The sequence below is a fragment of the Mytilus edulis genome, chromosome 9 (genome assembly GCF_963676685.1).
Source record: "Mytilus edulis chromosome 9, xbMytEdul2.2, whole genome shotgun sequence".
In the NCBI taxonomy this organism is placed as follows: domain Eukaryota; kingdom Metazoa; phylum Mollusca; class Bivalvia; order Mytilida; family Mytilidae; genus Mytilus; species Mytilus edulis.
In genome coordinates this window covers 27,091,389-27,110,673 of record NC_092352.1, presented here as the reverse complement: position 1 = coordinate 27,110,673, position 19,285 = coordinate 27,091,389, and the positions used below count along the sequence as shown (strand labels likewise).

At 32.0% G+C, this 19,285-nt stretch overlaps 1 protein-coding gene across 1 annotated transcript in view; it reads left to right on the top strand.

Annotated features, from left to right (window-relative positions):
- Window positions 1-1,555: 1,555 nt before the first annotated feature.
- The window catches only part of LOC139487957 (peroxiredoxin-like 2A), a 36,969-nt gene continuing 19,239 nt past the window's right edge, over window positions 1,556-19,285 (top strand). The window contains exons 1-2 of the mRNA XM_071273235.1: window positions 1,556-1,607; window positions 2,164-2,423. Of these exons, the coding sequence (XP_071129336.1) occupies window positions 1,605-1,607; window positions 2,164-2,423 (263 nt within the window). The 5' untranslated portion in view covers window positions 1,556-1,604. The remainder of the gene's footprint in view (window positions 1,608-2,163; window positions 2,424-19,285) is intronic.

Genomic DNA, 19,285 nt, shown 5'->3' with positions numbered 1-19,285 from the left:
AACCATAAATCTGTCATTAACCCTGATAAATCTATGTAATACATAAACTGGTATGTTAATAATTATCTCAGGCACTGAAATCTGAGTCAATGTGATGAAAGTAAATGAAAATAAAAGAAATTTGTGTAGTTTGCTCTTAGTGTTTATAATTTGTTTCATATGTAAATATTGTTGTTCATCACTTTAGACTTTTATATTCTGTATAGTTCTAATGTACATGTATATATTGACTTTGAACTTTCTGTTTAAAATAAATGCAAAATAGTATATGTAAACGGATATATAGATTAAAAAGTTAAGTGAAAGTTATATTAAGTTTGCCAGACTGACTTTTTGAACACAGATAAATGAATTAGTTGATACATGTGTTTAAGGTAGCACAATATAAAGATTTTTTTACTTCCAATCACTAACCTTTAAAATGCTGTAACTTCTTATGAATGCATAAAAAATAATAAAAGAAGTGTATATAGATAGATAAAAGATTAATTTTTTATGTGAATGCAATATTCTTATTATGCAATCATTATGTTATCAATTATTATGTAATTAGTGGCAAAATCTCGGTCAGTTCACTTGAATGAATTTAGCTCTATCATCTCTTTAACTATACAGAAAATTTTAACGAAATCTTAATCAACAACTCATGCGCTTCAAAAGGGTGTCTCAAATATGGGATTCCATTCCATTCTCTCATAAATCTGTAATTAGTGTAAACATCCTAACCACATAAAAAAAGATAATGTTTAATTAGGTGTAAAATTTGTTCTTTACATTCTATCTGAAATCTGAGACACCCTTTTGTAGATAATGGCCATAGGAACAACATATAATAAAACTAACCCTCTAGGAATACCTATGCAGAAGCTAATTTCATTCGAAAGTGGAAATTTGGTGAAAAATATTTTAGACACTGTTAACATTATAATTGGTTACATAAATGTTGCATACTAACATTGCATTAATTTGAAAGAGTAACCTGTTAGCTATCCAAAACTACCACTTTTATAAATTTTCAAGCATTATTAAGAAAGTTACAGCATTTTATACTTGGGAGTTGGAGTTCTGAAATCTTTGTATTGTGCTACCTTAATCCTGTGAAATGGAAACAGATCAACCTTAAACAAAGAATACCATTCATAAGGTAAGCTTTTATGATTTTATATTTATTTAGCATTTTTTGTTATAGCTTTTACACTGTGGGATTACAACAATAAAATAATTTCAAATTTAAGTTAATATTCGCAGGATTGATCAAGAATAACTATCTTTTGGAAGAAAAAAAATATGCCATATATATATATATATATATATATATATATATATATATATATCTATATCTTTATTTGAGGCTTGCCTGACCAACATTTTCTTTACAGTTTTATTGTTTAAATAACTATTGTTTATGCCCCCGCCGTAGCCGAGTGGGTATCAAGTCTTACATTTGTCCTTCTGTACATCCATCCGTCTGTCCGTCTGTATTTTTAAATCATAGGGAAATAATTCATTTAACACAAACAAATTTCTGTATTCAGATGATATATACAGAAGGGGATAGATGTGATGAACAATGTTAAATATGTCAACATTTTAAAGAAAAGATAATGGTGAGAATTTTTAATTATAGTGCCAATTATATTCAAAACATATATACAATAAACTCCTATTTATGGGGGTTCAAATTTTTATTTGTTTATGGGGTACTTTGTACCTTTTATTTTTTTTGTTTTACATATGAAAATAGTACACCTTTGGACTATTTAAAAATAAGCAAAACTCACTCTGCTAGGCAGTGTATAAAGAAATTACTCTCAGACAAACCCAATATAACAAGATCAAAGCAAAAGAAGAATTAGTACAATGTAGCTTTAATCCACCTGCAAATATACTAATTGTGATTTTGAAATGGTAGGATAATTCCTGCAGTAACATTTTGAAAGATGATGCATACATACAGGTTAAAAAAGGGGGGATGAGTATATGCAGATTTAAAGGGAGTCCCCATCTCATGGAGCTTGTCAAATATAGATTATTTATACAAGACATTTGTATGTCCACTACAAATTTCACATTTTTAAAAGGTGTCTCCCCTTTTAAAAAAAATTAACATAAAAATTATCTCAACCAAGAAAAAAACCCTCTAAATTTAATTTTGCATTTCAGCAGAACACCAATCCTTTGCCAGTAGTTAAAGATTTGCCATTTGAGTCTATTGACAAGATGGAACAACCATTATTTAACTTAGGACCTGAATGTCACATCAGCAACAAGAAGGACCTGTTGACAGTTCCAGAGGAAATTATTGGCAAAAAGCTGAAGGAATACGCCATACCATTAAAACGAAAAGCTGTAAAGAGAATCTCTGAAGACACACCACAAAAAGGAAAAAGTGGCAAGAGACAACAGAAAATGTCGACACCAAGGTAAGTTTAGTACAACATAACCAAACAATGACTCAGAATTATTATTGATAGAAAAAAACTTATAGTAACTGAATTTATAAACGTAGCAATCACAAAATGAAAAAAATGAACTACATGGTCAGAGAAGAACAGACAATAAAGTTACATATAAAACACCCAGCACAAAGACTACTTGTATAATGAACTACATGGTCAGAGAAGAACAGACAATAAAGTTACATATAATACAACCAGCACAAAGAATACTAGTGTAATGAACTACATGGTCAGAGAAGAACAGACAATAAAGTTACATATAAAACACCCAGCACAAAGACTACTAGTATAATGAACTACATGGTCAGAGAAGAACAGACAATAAAGTTACATATAATACACCCAGCACAAAGAATACTAGTATAATGAACTACATGGTCAGAGAAGAACAGACAATAAAGTTACATATAAAACACCCAGCACAAAGACTACTAGTATAATGAACTACATGGTCAGAGAAGAACAGACAATAAAGTTACATATAAAACACCCAGCACAAAGACTACTAGTATAATGAACTACATGGTCAGAGAAGAACAGACAATAAAGTTACATATAAAACACCCAGCACAAAGACTACTAGTATAATGAACTACATGGTCAGAGAAGAACAGACAATAAAGTTACACATATAAAACACCCAGCACAAAGACTACTAGTATAATGAACTACATGATCAGAGAAGAACAGACAATAAAGTTACATATAAAACACCCAGCACAAAGACTACTAGTATAATGAACTACATGGTCAGAGAAGAACAGACAATAAAGTTACATATAAAACACCCAGCACAAAGACTACTAGTATAATGAACTACATGGTCAGAGAAGAACAGACAATAAAGTTACATATAAAACACACAGCACAAAGACTACTAGTATAATGAACTACATGGTCAGAGAAGAACAGACAATAAAGTGACATATAAAACACCCAGCACAAAGACTACTAGTATAATGAACTACATGGCCAGAGAAGAACAGACAATAAAGTGACATATAAAACACCCAGCACAAAGACTACTAGTATAATGAACTACATGGTCAGAGAAGAACAGACAATAAAGTTACATATAAAACATCCAGCACAAAGACTACTAGTATAATGAACTACATGGTCAGAGAAGAACAGACAATAAAGTTACATATAAAACATCCAGCACAAAGACTACTAGTATAATGAACTACATGGTCAGAGAAGAACAGACAATAAAGTTACATATAAAAACACCCAGCACAAAGACTACTAGTATAATGAACTACATGGCCAGAGAAGAACAGACAATAAAGTGACATATAAAACACCCAGCACAAAGACTACTAGTATAATGAACTACATGGCCAGAGAAGAACAGACAATAAAGTGACATATAAAACACCCAGCACAAAGACTACTAGTATAATGAACTACATGGTCAGAGAAGAACAGACAATAAAGTTACATATAAAACATCCAGCACAAAGACTACTAGTATAATGAACTACATGGTCAGAGAAGAACAGACAATAAAGTTACATATAAAACATCCAGCACAAAGACTACTAGTATAATGAACTACATGGTCAGAGAAGAACAGACAATAAAGTTACATATAAAAACACCCAGCACAAAGACTACTAGTATAATGAACTACATGGCCAGAGAAGAACAGACAATAAAGTGACATATAAAACACCCAGCACAAAGACTACTAGTATAATGAACTACATGGTCAGAGAAGAACAGACAATAAAGTTACATATAAAAACACCCAGCACAAAGACTACTAGTATAATGAACTACATGGCCAGAGAAGAACAGACAATAAAGTGACATATAAAACACCCAGCACAAAGACTACTAGTATAATGAACTACATGGCCAGAGAAGAACAGACAATAAAGTGACATATAAAACACCCAGCACAAAGACTACTAGTATAATGAACTACATGGTCAGAGAAGAACAGACAATAAAGTTACATATAAAACATCCAGCACAAAGACTACTAGTATAATGAACTACATGGTCAGAGAAGAACAGACAATAAAGTTACATATAAAACACCAAGCACAAAGACTACTAGTATAATGAACTACATGGTCAGAGAAGAACAGACAATAAAGTTACATATAAAAACACCCAGCACAAAGACTACTAGTATAATGAACTACATGGTCAGAGAAGAACAGACAATAAAGTTACATATAAAACACCCAGCACAAAGACTACTAGTATAATGAACTACATGGTCAGAGAAGAACAGACAATAAAGTTACATATAAAAACACCCAGCACAAAGACTACTAGTATAATGAACTACATGGTCAGAGAAGAACAGACAATAAAGCTACATATAAAACACCCAGCACAAAGACTACTAGTATAATGAACTACATGGTCAGAGAAGAACAGACAATAAAGTTACATATAAAACATCCAGCACAAAGACTACTAGTATAATGAACTACATGGTCAGAGAAGAACAGACAATAAAGTTACATATAAAACACCAAGCACAAAGACTACTAGTATAATGAACTACATGGTCAGAGAAGAACAGACAATAAAGTTACATATAAAAACACCCAGCACAAAGACTACTAGTATAATGAACTACATGGTCAGAGAAGAACAGACAATAAAGTTACATATAAAACACCCAGCACAAAGACTACTAGTATAATGAACTACATGGTCAGAGAAGAACAGACAATAAAGTTACATATAAAAACACCCAGCACAAAGACTACTAGTATAATGAACTACATGGTCAGAGAAGAACAGACAATAAAGCTACATATAAAACACCCAGCACAAAGACTACTAGTATAATGAACTACATGGTCAGAGAAGAACAGACAATAAAGTTACATATAAAACATCCAACACAAAGACTACTAGTGTAATGAACTACATGGTCAGAGAAGAACAGACAATAAAGTTACATATAAAACACCCAGCACAAAGACTAATAGTATAATGAACTACATGGCCAGAGAAGAACAGACAATAAAGTTACATATAAAACACCCAGCACAAAGACTACTAGTATAATGAACTACATGGCCAGAGAAGAACAGACAATAAAGTTACATATAAAACATTCAGCACAAAGACTACTAGTATAATGAACTACATGGTCAGAGAAGAACAGACAATAAAGTTACATATAAAACATCCAACACAAAGACTACTAGTGTAATGAACTACATGGTCAGAGAAGAACAGACAATAAAGTTACATATAAAACATCCAACACAAAGACTACTAGTGTAATGAACTACATGGTCAGAGAAGAACAGACAATAAAGTTACATATAAAACATCCAACACAAAGACTACTAGTGTAATGAACTACATGGCCAGAGAAGAACAGACAATAAAGTTACATATAAAACACCCAGCACAAAGACTACTAGTATAATGAACTACATGGTCAGAGAAGAACAGACAATAAAGCTACACATAAAACACCCAGCACAAAGACTACTAGTATAATGAACTACATGGTCAGAGAAGAACAGACAATAAAGTTACATATAAAACATCCAACACAAAGACTACTAGTGTAATGAACTACATGGTCGGAGAAGAACAGACAATAAAGTTACATATAAAACATCCAACACAAAGACTACTAGTATAATGAACTACATGGTCAGAGAAGAACAGACAATAAAGTGACATATAAAACATCCAACACAAAGACTACTAGTGTAATGAACTACATGGTCAGAGAAGAACAGACAATAAAGTTACATATAAAACACCCAGCACAAAGACTACTAGTATAATGAACTACATGGTCAGAGAAGAACAGACAATAAAGCTACATATAAAACACCCAGCACAAAGACTACTAGTATAATGAACTACATGGTCAGAGAAGAACAGACAATAAAGTTACATATAAAACATCCAACACAAAGACTACTAGTGTAATGAACTACATGGTCAGAGAAGAACAGACAATAAAGTTACATATAAAACACCCAGCACAAAGACTAATAGTATAATGAACTACATGGCCAGAGAAGAACAGACAATAAAGTTACATATAAAACACCCAGCACAAAGACTACTAGTATAATGAACTACATGGTCAGAGAAGAACAGACAATAAAGTTACATATAAAAACACCCAGCACAAAGACTACTAGTATAATGAACTACATGGTCAGAGAAGAACAGACGATAAAGTTACATATAAAACACCCAGCACAAAGACTACTAGTATAATGAACTACATGGCCAGAGAAGAACAGACAATAAAGTTACATATAAAACATCCAACACAAAGACTACTAGTATAATGAACTACATGGCCAGAGAAGAACAGACAATAAAGTTACATATAAAACACCAAGCACAAAGACTACTAGTATAATGAACTACATGGTCAGAGAAGAACAGACAATAAAGTTACATATAAAACACCCAGCACAAAGACTAATAGTATAATGAACTACATGGTCAGAGAAGAACAGACAATAAAGTTACATATAAAACACCCAGCACAAAGACACTAGTATAATGAACTACATGGCCAGAGAAGAACAGACAATAAAGTTACATATAAAACACCCAGCACAAAGACTACTAGTATAATGAACTACATGGCCAGAGAAGAACAGACAATAAAGTTACATATAAAACACCCAGCACAAAGACTAATAGTATAATGAACTACATGACCAGAGAAGAACAGACAATAAAGTTACATATAAAACATCCAGCACAAAGACTACTAGTATAATGAACAACATGGTCAGAGAAGAACAGACAATAAAGTTACATATAAAACACCCAGCACAAAGACTAATAGTATAATGAACTACATGGTCAGAGAAGAACAGACAATAAAGTTACATATAAAACACCCAGCACAAAGACTACTAGTATAATGAACTACATGGTCAGAGAAGAACAGACAATAAAGTGACATATAAAACACCCAGCACAAAGACTAATAGTATAATGAACTACATGGTCAGAAAAGAACAGACAATAAAGTTACATATAAAAACACCCAGCACAAAGACTAATAGTATAATGAACTACATGGCCAGAGAAGAACAGACAATAAAGTTACATATAAAACATCCAACACAAAGACTACTAGTATAATGAACAAACTACATGGCCAGAGAAGAACAGACAATAAAGTTACATATAAAACACCCAGCACAAAGACTAATAGTATAATGAACTACATGGCCAGAGAAGAACAGACAATAAAGTTACATATAAAAACACCCAGCACAAAGACTACTAGTATAATGAACTACATGGCCAGAGAAGAACAGACAATAAAGTTACATATAAAAACACCCAGCACAAAGACTACTAGTATAATGAACTACATGGTCAGAGAAGAACAGACGATAAAGTTACATATAAAACACCCAGCACAAAGACTACTAGTATAATGAACTACATGGTCAGAGAAGAACAGACAATAAAGTTACATATAATACACCCAGCACAAAGACTACTAGTATAATGAACTACATGGCCAGAGAAGAACAGACAATAAAGTTACATATAAAACACCCAGCACAAAGACTACTAGTATAATGAACTACATGGTCAGAGAAGAACAGACAATAAAGTTACATATAAAACACCCAACACAAAGACTACTAGTATAATGAACTACATGGTCAGAGAAGAACAGACAATAAAGTTACATATAATACACCCAGCACAAAGACTACTAGTGTAATGAACTACATGGTCAGAGAAGAACAGACAATAAAGTTACATATAAAACACCCAGCACAAAGACTACTAGTGTAATGAACTACATGGTCAGAGAAGAACAGACAATAAAGTTACATATAAAACACCCAGCACAAAGACTACTAGTATAATGAACTACATGGTCAGAGAAGAACAGACAATAAAGTTACATATAAAACACCAAGCACAAAGACTACTAGTATAATGAACTACATGGTCAGAGAAGAACAGACAATAAAGTGACATATAAAACACCCAGCACAAAGACTACTAGTATAATGAACTACATGGCCAGAGAAGAACAGACAATAAAGTTACATATAAAAACACCCAGCACAAAGACTACTAGTATAATGAACTACATGGCCAGAGAAGAACAGACAATAAAGTTACATATAAAAACACCCAGCACAAAGACTAATAGTATAATGAACTACATGGTCAGAGAAGAACAGACAATAAAGTTACATATAAAACACCCAACACAAAGACTACTAGTATAATGAACTACATGGCCAGAGAAGAACAGACAATAAAGTTACATATAAAAACACCCAGCACAAAGACTACTAGTATAATGAACTACATGGCCAGAGAAGAACAGACAATAAAGTGACATATAAAAACACCCAGCACAAAGACTACTAGTATAATGAACTACATGGTCAGAGAAGAACAGACAATAAAGTTACATATAATACACCCAGCACAAAGACTACTAGTGTAATGAACTACATGGTCAGAGAAGAACAGACAATAAAGTTACATATAAAACACCCAGCACAAAGACTACTAGTGTAATGAACTACATGGTCAGAGAAGAACAGACAATAAAGTTACATATAAAACACCCAGCACAAAGACTACTAGTATAATGAACTACATGGTCAGAGAAGAACAGACAATAAAGTTACATATAAAACACCAAGCACAAAGACTACTAGTATAATGAACTACATGGTCAGAGAAGAACAGACAATAAAGTGACATATAAAACACCCAGCACAAAGACTACTAGTATAATGAACTACATGGCCAGAGAAGAACAGACAATAAAGTTACATATAAAAACACCCAGCACAAAGACTACTAGTATAATGAACTACATGGCCAGAGAAGAACAGACAATAAAGTTACATATAAAAACACCCAGCACAAAGACTAATAGTATAATGAACTACATGGTCAGAGAAGAACAGACAATAAAGTTACAAATAAAACACCCAACACAAAGACTACTAGTATAATGAACTACATGGTCAGAGAAGAACAGACAATAAAGTTACATATAAAACACCCAGCACAAAGACTACTAGTATAATGAACTACATGGCCAGAGAAGAACAGACAATAAAGTTACATATAAAAACACCCAGCACAAAGACTAATAGTATAATGAACTACATGGTCAGAGAAGAACAGACAATAAAGTTACATATAAAACACCCAGCACAAAGACTACTAGTATAATGAACTACATGGTCAGAGAAGAACAGACAATAAAGTTACATATAAAACACCCAGCACAAAGACTACTAGTATAATGAACTACATGGTCAGAGAAGAACAGACAATAAAGTTACATATAAAACACCCAGCACAAAGACTACTAGTATAATGAACTACATGGTCAGAGAAGAACAGACAATAAAGTTACATATAAAACACCCAGCACAAAGACTACTAGTATAATGAACTACATGGTCAGAGAAGAACAGACAATAAAGTTACATATAAAAACACCCAGCACAAAGACTACTAGTATAATGAACTACATGGTCAGAGAAGAACAGACAATAAAGTTACATATAAAAACACCCAGCACAAAGACTACTAGTATAATGAACTACATGGTCAGAGAAGAACAGACATTAAAGTTACATATAAAACACCCAGCACAAAGACTACTAGTATAATGAACTACATGGCCAGAGAAGAACAGACAATAAAGTTACATATAAAACACCCAGCACAAAGACTACTAGTATAATGAACTACATGGTCAGAGAAGAACAGACAATAAAGTTACATATAAAACATCCAACACAAAGACTACTAGTATAATGAACTACATGGTCAGAGAAGAACAGACAATAAAGTTACATATAAAACACCCAGCACAAAGACTAATAGTATAATGAACTACATGGTCAGAGAAGAACAGACAATAAAGTTACATATAAAACACCCAGCACAAAGACTACTAGTATAATGAACTACATGGTCAGAGAAGAACAGACAATAAAGTTACATATAAAACACACAGCACAAAGACTACTAGTATAATGAACTACATGGTCAGAGAAGAACAGACAATAAAGTGACATATAAAACACCCAGCACAAAGACTACTAGTATAATGAACTACATGGTCAGAGAAGAACAGACAATAAAGTGACATATAAAACACCCAGCACAAAGACTACTAGTATAATGAACTACATGGCCAGAGAAGAACAGACAATAAAGTTACATATAAAAACACCCAGCACAAAGACTACTAGTATAATGAACTACATGGCCAGAGAAGAACAGACAATAAAGTGACATATAAAAACACCCAGCACAAAGACTACTAGTATAATGAACTACATGGTCAGAGAAGAACAGACAATAAAGTTACATATAATACACCCAGCACAAAGACTACTAGTGTAATGAACTACATGGTCAGAGAAGAACAGACAATAAAGTTACATATAAAACACCCAGCACAAAGACTACTAGTGTAATGAACTACATGGTCAGAGAAGAACAGACAATAAAGTTACATATAAAACACCCAGCACAAAGACTACTAGTATAATGAACTACATGGTCAGAGAAGAACAGACAATAAAGTTACATATAAAACACCAAGCACAAAGACTACTAGTATAATGAACTACATGGTCAGAGAAGAACAGACAATAAAGTGACATATAAAACACCCAGCACAAAGACTACTAGTATAATGAACTACATGGCCAGAGAAGAACAGACAATAAAGTTACATATAAAAACACCCAGCACAAAGACTACTAGTATAATGAACTACATGGCCAGAGAAGAACAGACAATAAAGTTACATATAAAAACACCCAGCACAAAGACTAATAGTATAATGAACTACATGGTCAGAGAAGAACAGACAATAAAGTTACATATAAAACACCCAACACAAAGACTACTAGTATAATGAACTACATGGTCAGAGAAGAACAGACAATAAAGTTACATATAAAACACCCAGCACAAAGACTACTAGTATAATGAACTACATGGCCAGAGAAGAACAGACAATAAAGTTACATATAAAAACACCCAGCACAAAGACTAATAGTATAATGAACTACATGGTCAGAGAAGAACAGACAATAAAGTTACATATAAAACACCCAGCACAAAGACTACTAGTATAATGAACTACATGGTCAGAGAAGAACAGACAATAAAGTTACATATAAAACACCCAGCACAAAGACTACTAGTATAATGAACTACATGGTCAGAGAAGAACAGACAATAAAGTTACATATAAAACACCCAGCACAAAGACTACTAGTATAATGAACTACATGGTCAGAAAAGAACAGACAATAAAGTTACATATAAAACACCCAGCACAAAGACTACTAGTATAATGAACTACATGGTCAGAGAAGAACAGACAATAAAGTTACATATAAAAACACCCAGCACAAAGACTACTAGTATAATGAACTACATGGTCAGAGAAGAACAGACAATAAAGTTACATATAAAAACACCCAGCACAAAGACTACTAGTATAATGAACTACATGGTCAGAGAAGAACAGACAATAAAGTTACATATAAAACACCCAGCACAAAGACTACTAGTATAATGAACTACATGGTCAGAGAAGAACAGACAATAAAGTTACATATAAAACACCCAGCACAAAGACTACTAGTATAATGAACTACATGGTCAGAGAAGAACAGACAATAAAGTTACATATAAAACACCCAGCACAAAGACTACTAGTATAATGAACTACATGGTCAGAGAAGAACAGACAATAAAGTTACATATAAAACACCCAGCACAAAGACTACTAGTATAATGAACTACATGGTCAGAGAAGAACAGACAATAAAGTTACATATAAAAACACCCAGCACAAAGACTACTAGTATAATGAACTACATGGCCAGAGAAGAACAGACAATAAAGTGACATATAAAACACCCAGCACAAAGACTACTAGTATAATGAACTACATGGTCAGAGAAGAACAGACAATAAAGTGACATACAAAACACCCAACACAAAGACTACTAGTATAATGAACTACATGGTCAGAGAAGAACAGACAATAAAGTGACATACAAAACACCCAACACAAAGACTACTAGTGTAATGAACTACATGGTCAGAGAAGAACAGACAATAAAGTGACATATAAAACACCCAGCACAAAGACTACTAGTATAATGAACTACATGGTCAGAGAAGAACAGACAATAAAGTGACATACAAAACACCCAACACAAAGACTACTAGTATAATGAACTACATGGTCAGAGAAGAACAGACAATAAAGTGACATACAAAACACCCAACACAAAGACTACTAGTGTAATGAACTACATGGTCAGAGAAGAACAGACAATAAAGTGACATACAAAACACCCAACACAAAGACTACTAGTGTAATGAACTACATGGTCAGAGAAGAACAGACAATAAAGTGACATATAAAACACCCAGCACAAAGACTACTAGTATAATGAACTACATGGTCAGAGAAGAACAGACAATAAAGTGACATACAAAACACCCAACACAAAGACTACTAGTATAATGAACAAACAAGGGTAGACAAACAAAGCACAAATAAAGAACAAAATGTATAAATGGATCTATAAAAAAAACCAGGACAGAAACAACAAAATGGTGAGACGCTTAATTCTTCAAAAGTAAAGACAAATGATTAACGGCTCAAAAAAGGGGGTTATCTCAGGTCCCCTCTGAAGGATACAAAATCATACTTCAAAGAAAGGGGTCTCACGAGTGTATACGTCAAAACAGCTTTATTAATAAAAACATAATAAAAAAAACAGAGAAATATGATTAAGGTACATATTCAAAAAAAGTATATGCACATGATTAATCCTTTTTTCTTTATTTCAGGAAAATCCAAGCCCTCAGAAAGTTTCCTGATTCCTAAACCTTTGTGATGTTGATGTGAACTGTCCATTTGGGAACATTATTATATGAACAGTCTGTGTACATGTGGACAAATTTCAATAACTTTTTACCGATGATAAACTTCGCATAAATATTTGCAATAATTCAATGACTTTACGAAACGTGAGGATGTCAAGACCTTTTGTGCTTTCTGAATATATAATAGAATTTGTGCATTTTAAAAAGTAATGAAATGGTTTATTTTCAAGTATAAATCACACAAATCATCATACATATAAATTAAAATAGAGAGGATTCAACTTTTTCATTTGATTAATGAATACAGTTTATATCTCCACTGTCTCCTATATATATATATGTATTTAGTTTAAAATAGTTTTTGGATGTTTTAAAAAGTGAAAATTTCTTCAAAACACTTCACTTTACACAAGTAGCTTTTTTTTTAACTTTTAATTTAAATTAATTTATGATAGAAATCATAAAAAAACAATAAAACCTGTATATAAATACACTGGACATGTTATTTTGCTTGAATATTGAAATCATATGTATCTCATCAGGTTGATGACTTTAAAGCGTTCACACAAATTCCAATTTATATCTTTATATCTTTATCAACTGATAAGAAGGTCAATGTGAAATGAGAGAGGAAGACAACTAAAATTATATTGACACAAATATTTGCAGCGCCATTTGTTTAATTCGCTCAAAATTTAATTCACTGAAAACGATTATCACAGCAATTATGGTAAGTAAAATATGTATTTGAATTATGTTGACCCTCATGTTCACATATAGACTTTGAACCTTTCAGTATGTTATTTACGTGTATAATTTGTTGTAATACATGTATACTGATAACCTCAAAATATTAAGATAACTTTAATGTGTGTGATTTGATGACTCGTTGTCTATTTGTGACACCATAAACGGTAAGAGAATTTTTATTGCGGGGATCTTTGTTTCAAAGTAACAGAACTTGAAGAAACCCAGATTTACCCTTAGTTATTAACTTAAAGATCCCTTCGCACATACTATTACTACACTGCGCTATGTCACACCTCAGAGTGTCACACCGGCATTGTTTAATGTGGAAATACATTTTGCCATGATATGACATCAAAGGGAACTTAAATATCCCTTTCTAGATAAAAACAAAATCAGGTTTCCATATTTTTTTTTAACTTTTCTTTATATTTGAATGTATGTAGAATGGAGAATGGGAACGTGGAATGTGTCCATAAACCAATGTTGTACTCTTCTTCTAACCGTTACAAACGCCCTCTACATATCATTTAAAAAAAATGCATTTTCACCGATTTTTACTATTGAAAAACTTTGAATTTGATTGTATGGTGAAAGGAATATATATTTCAAATAACTCTAGATATGCCGTGTATCTTATAATATTTGTCTTTTATACACTGTTACGAGAATACAATTACACATTTTCTCTTTTATATGGCAAGCTGTTTTACTATTTATTCGAATTTCAAGATATCTCCTATAATATATAAGATATCTTCTTTAATATATAAGATATCTTATATAATTTCATTTTTATAAGATATCTCATATATTATATAAGATATCTCATATATTATATAAGATATCTTTAATGTTATATGAGATATCTTTAATGATATATAAGATATCTTTAATGTTATATAAGATATCTCATAAAGTTTATATGATATCTTATAAAGTATATGAGATACCTTATAAACAATTTTAATATAAGATATCTTATATAATTTATAAGATCTTATATAGTTTATAAGATATCTTATATAGTTTAGAAGATATCTAATATAGTTTATGAGATATCTTATAAAGCCAATTATATAAGATATCTGATAAATTATATAAGATATCTTATAAACTATATGAGATATCTTATAAACTATATAACATATCTTATAAACTATATCTTATAAAGTTTATGAGATATCTTGAAGTAAAAATAAATAGCAAAACGGCTTGCCATACTTTTAAGTTGTTCTACTCTGAAAAGTTCTGAAATAATAAATCCGATTTGCTGAATTTATATATCCTATTATAACATCAATCAAAGGATTTTTCTTTTTGATACATCAATTCTATAAAGTTCATTTGGTCCGGTTCAGAATACCTTTCAGATACACGTTTGGTTGAATTACGATTAAGTAAATAACCATGATATTCCACCATGCGAGTAAACGGCAAATTCAATGGTGTACAATTCTGTATTTATCATCCAGTTAGTGTATCTGAACTAATATCCACAATACAAACAGTTCGTATTGATATTAACAACTACAACATGCATATACCAGTCTTTGAACTTACATTTTCGCGAGCATTTTCGTTATTTTTCAGTTACAGAACATGCACATATAGGATACGTATATGTGTATTATTAATTAGGTCTCATTCGGTCTAATAACATCAAAATATAAATGTTAGCAAAACATTGAACATTTTTCTTGAAATTCTGTCCGTTTTAAAAGGGTAAATGATAAAATATTTTTCAAATGGTTTTGTTAAGATATCAAATTGTACACAAGAATTAATTCCCGAAAAAAGCGGGATAACTCAAAAATGAATATGAACATAAATGAGTACATCGTACATGCTTGTTTATTTGGACTGTTGACACAATTTGTAATGCATTTTTGTTTTCAAAGTTTACTCATTTGTTTATGTCAAACAACACATGTGATTATTAGAATATTATATTTATTATCATCTGCACAAGAAGTCTAAATATAAAAAAAAAAACAATCTAGCTTGCAATTTATACATGGTGTAATCTTGATATATTCCCTCTAAAATATTGACCTTATGCTAACAGTAAGACTGTTCCTTCTCTTTATCTTACTATATTGCTTAGCCTTATAATTTCGTGTCATCCCTATAACGGAATCCATAAAATATTGCACAATCTCTTGATATGTGCAAGAAATATGCATGTCCATGCTAATCAAAATCAACATTAATATAGATAAATTCAGTAAAATTAATATTCACTCATAATGACTATAAAAAAACTCAAGTGATCGTTTTATTATCTTAGAAATCACGTCCATTTCGCTTTCTAAATCGACTACACCTACTTGCCTTGAATCTCATACTTTCAACATTTCTGCACGGCCTTTGTTGTCTTCATTTAACTGTGTTTTAAGTCTTTCTGCATGACATTTAATGTCTTTGTTTCCTCAGAATGATCGTTATTTTTTTTAATCCTTGTTGGTATTTTCTATATCTTTGTTTTGACCATGTGTTGGTATTTTCTATATCTTTGTTTTGACCATGTGTTGGTAATTCTTCTACATGCAAATTTGTTCTGACCATCATGTGTTGATATCTTCTACATTTTGTTTTCACCATGTGTTGATATTTTTTACATTTTCACAAGTAGTTTTGACCATGTGTTGATATCTTCTTCATCTTTGTTTTGACCATGTGTTTGTTTCTTGTTCATCTTTGTTTTGCCATGTGTTTGTATCTTGTTCATCTTTGTTTTGACCATGTGTTGGTTTCTTGCTCATCTTTGTTTTGCCATGTGTTTGTATCTTGTTCATCTTTGTTTTGACCATGTGTTGGTATTTTCTATATCTTTGTTTTGACCATATGTTGGTAATTCTTCTACATGCAAATTTGTTCTGACCATCATGTGTTGATATCTTCTACATTTTGTTTTCACCATGTGTTGATATTTTTTACATTTTCACAAGTAGTTTTGACCATGTGTTGGTTTCTTGCTCATCTTTGTTTTGCCATGTGTTGGTATCTTGCTCATCTTTGTTTTGCCATGTGTTGGTATCTTCTTCATCTTTGTTTCGACCATGTGTTTGTATCTTCTACATTTTGTTTTGCCATGTGTTTGTATCTTGCTCATTTTTGTATTGCCATGTGTTTGTATCTTGTTCATCTTTGGTTTTCCATGTGTTTGTATCTTGCTCATCTTTGTTTTGCCATGTGTTTGTATCTTGCTCATCTTTGTTTTGCCATGTGTTTGTGTCTTGCTCATCTTTGTTTTGCCATGTGTTTGTATCTTGCTCATCTTTGTTTTGCCATGTGTTTGTATCTTGCTCATTTTTGTATTGCCATGTGTTTGTATCTTGTTCATCTGTGTTTTGCCATGTGTTTGTATCTTGTACATCTATGTGCTTTAACATGTGTTAATGGTATCTTCTTCATCTATTTTTTCACCATGTGTTGGTATCTGTTGCATAACATGTGATTGATTCTTTTTACATGATCTTTGGTCATATCTTGTTAAGCCTATGTTCAATTTTGTATCCTCTGTCTGTTTATTATGTGTGAAATTTTGCTAATTTATTTCTTTCCATATCTTTTACAGAATTTTGTTCATACATTGTTTAAACGATACTCTTGCATGCTCTTTTTTTTATGTCAGTTTGTTTTGTATCCTTTTATCTATGATGAGTTTATTTGCATGACCTTTGTATTTACTAAAGTGTTGCCATTTCTACGTGACTTTTGTATTTGGTAAAGTGCTAGTATCATCTATATGACCATTATTTTTTTATTAAGTGTTGGCCGATTTCCTGCATGACCTGTGCATTTTACATAGCACTGTTATCACCTACATAACATTTGCTTTTCATCAAGAGTTAATATATTCTTCCTTTGCTTTGAGTTTACTGCATGACCTCTGCATTTAATAAAATGCTGGCATCATCTATATGAACTTCGCTTTTGGTCTAGAGTTGACATCTTCTGCATGACCTTCGCTTTTGATCTAGAGTTGACATCTACTGCATGACCTTCGCTTTTGATCTAGAGTTGACATTTACTGCATGACCTCTGCATTTAATAAAGTGCTAGCATCATCTATATAAATTTCGCTTTTGGTCTAGAGTTGACATTTACCGCATGACCTTCGCTTTTTATCTAGAGTTGGCATCTACTGCATGACCTCTTCATTTAACAAAGTGCCAGCATTATCTATATGATCTTCGCTTTTGATCTAAAGTTGACATCTACTGCATGACCTTCGCTTTTGATCTAGAGTTGGCATCTACTGCATGACCTCTTCATTTAATAAAGTGCTAGCATCATCTATATGATCTTCGCTTTTGATCTAGAGTTGACATCTACTGCATGACCTTCGCTTTTGATCTAGATTTGACATCTACTGCATGATTGACCTCTGCATTTGATAAGTGCTAGCATCATCTTATGATCTTCGCATTTGATCTCGAGTTGACATCTACTGCATGACCTTCGCTTTTGATCTAAAGTTGACATCTACTGCATGACCTCTGCATTTAATAAAGTGCTAGCATCATCTATATGACCTTCGCTTTTGATCTAGAGCTGACATCTACTGCATGACCTTCGCTTTTGATCTAGAGTTGACATCAACTGCAGGACCTCTGCATTTGATAAAGTCGTGTTTCGTGTATATATTATGAACATTTGTTTTATAATTGTATCTTCTATATTACTAGTACATTAAATTTCCTTATATGCTGGTGTTTTCTAGGGAAAATTTTAATTAAGTCTACGCATCTTCTTAATGATATGTTTTTTTTTTTATCTCAAGATTCTTCTGCAACACCTTTTTTGCTGTCCCTGTATTTCCAGCATTCCAATAGGTTATACTTATATCTTGTTAGCCTCTATGTAATGCTGGATCTTTGATTTTGAATATGTTTTGGGATGGTGTTCTTATTGACATTTATTTTCATCATGTCTTTGTATTGTATACTAAATTTCCGTTTTTTCATGAGTTGAATCCTTTTCTGTAATCTTTGCCTTTGATTTTGTCTGGGTAGTATCAGCACCTTTTTTGTAAATATTACATTTTTGTATCTTATTCTTAATATTTTTTGATGTATAACTGAGTTTAGCATGCAACATTTAATTGTTCTGCATCTTGTTTTCTCTTAGTCATCTGTTAATATTATCTTCATGACTTTTGTTCATTAACA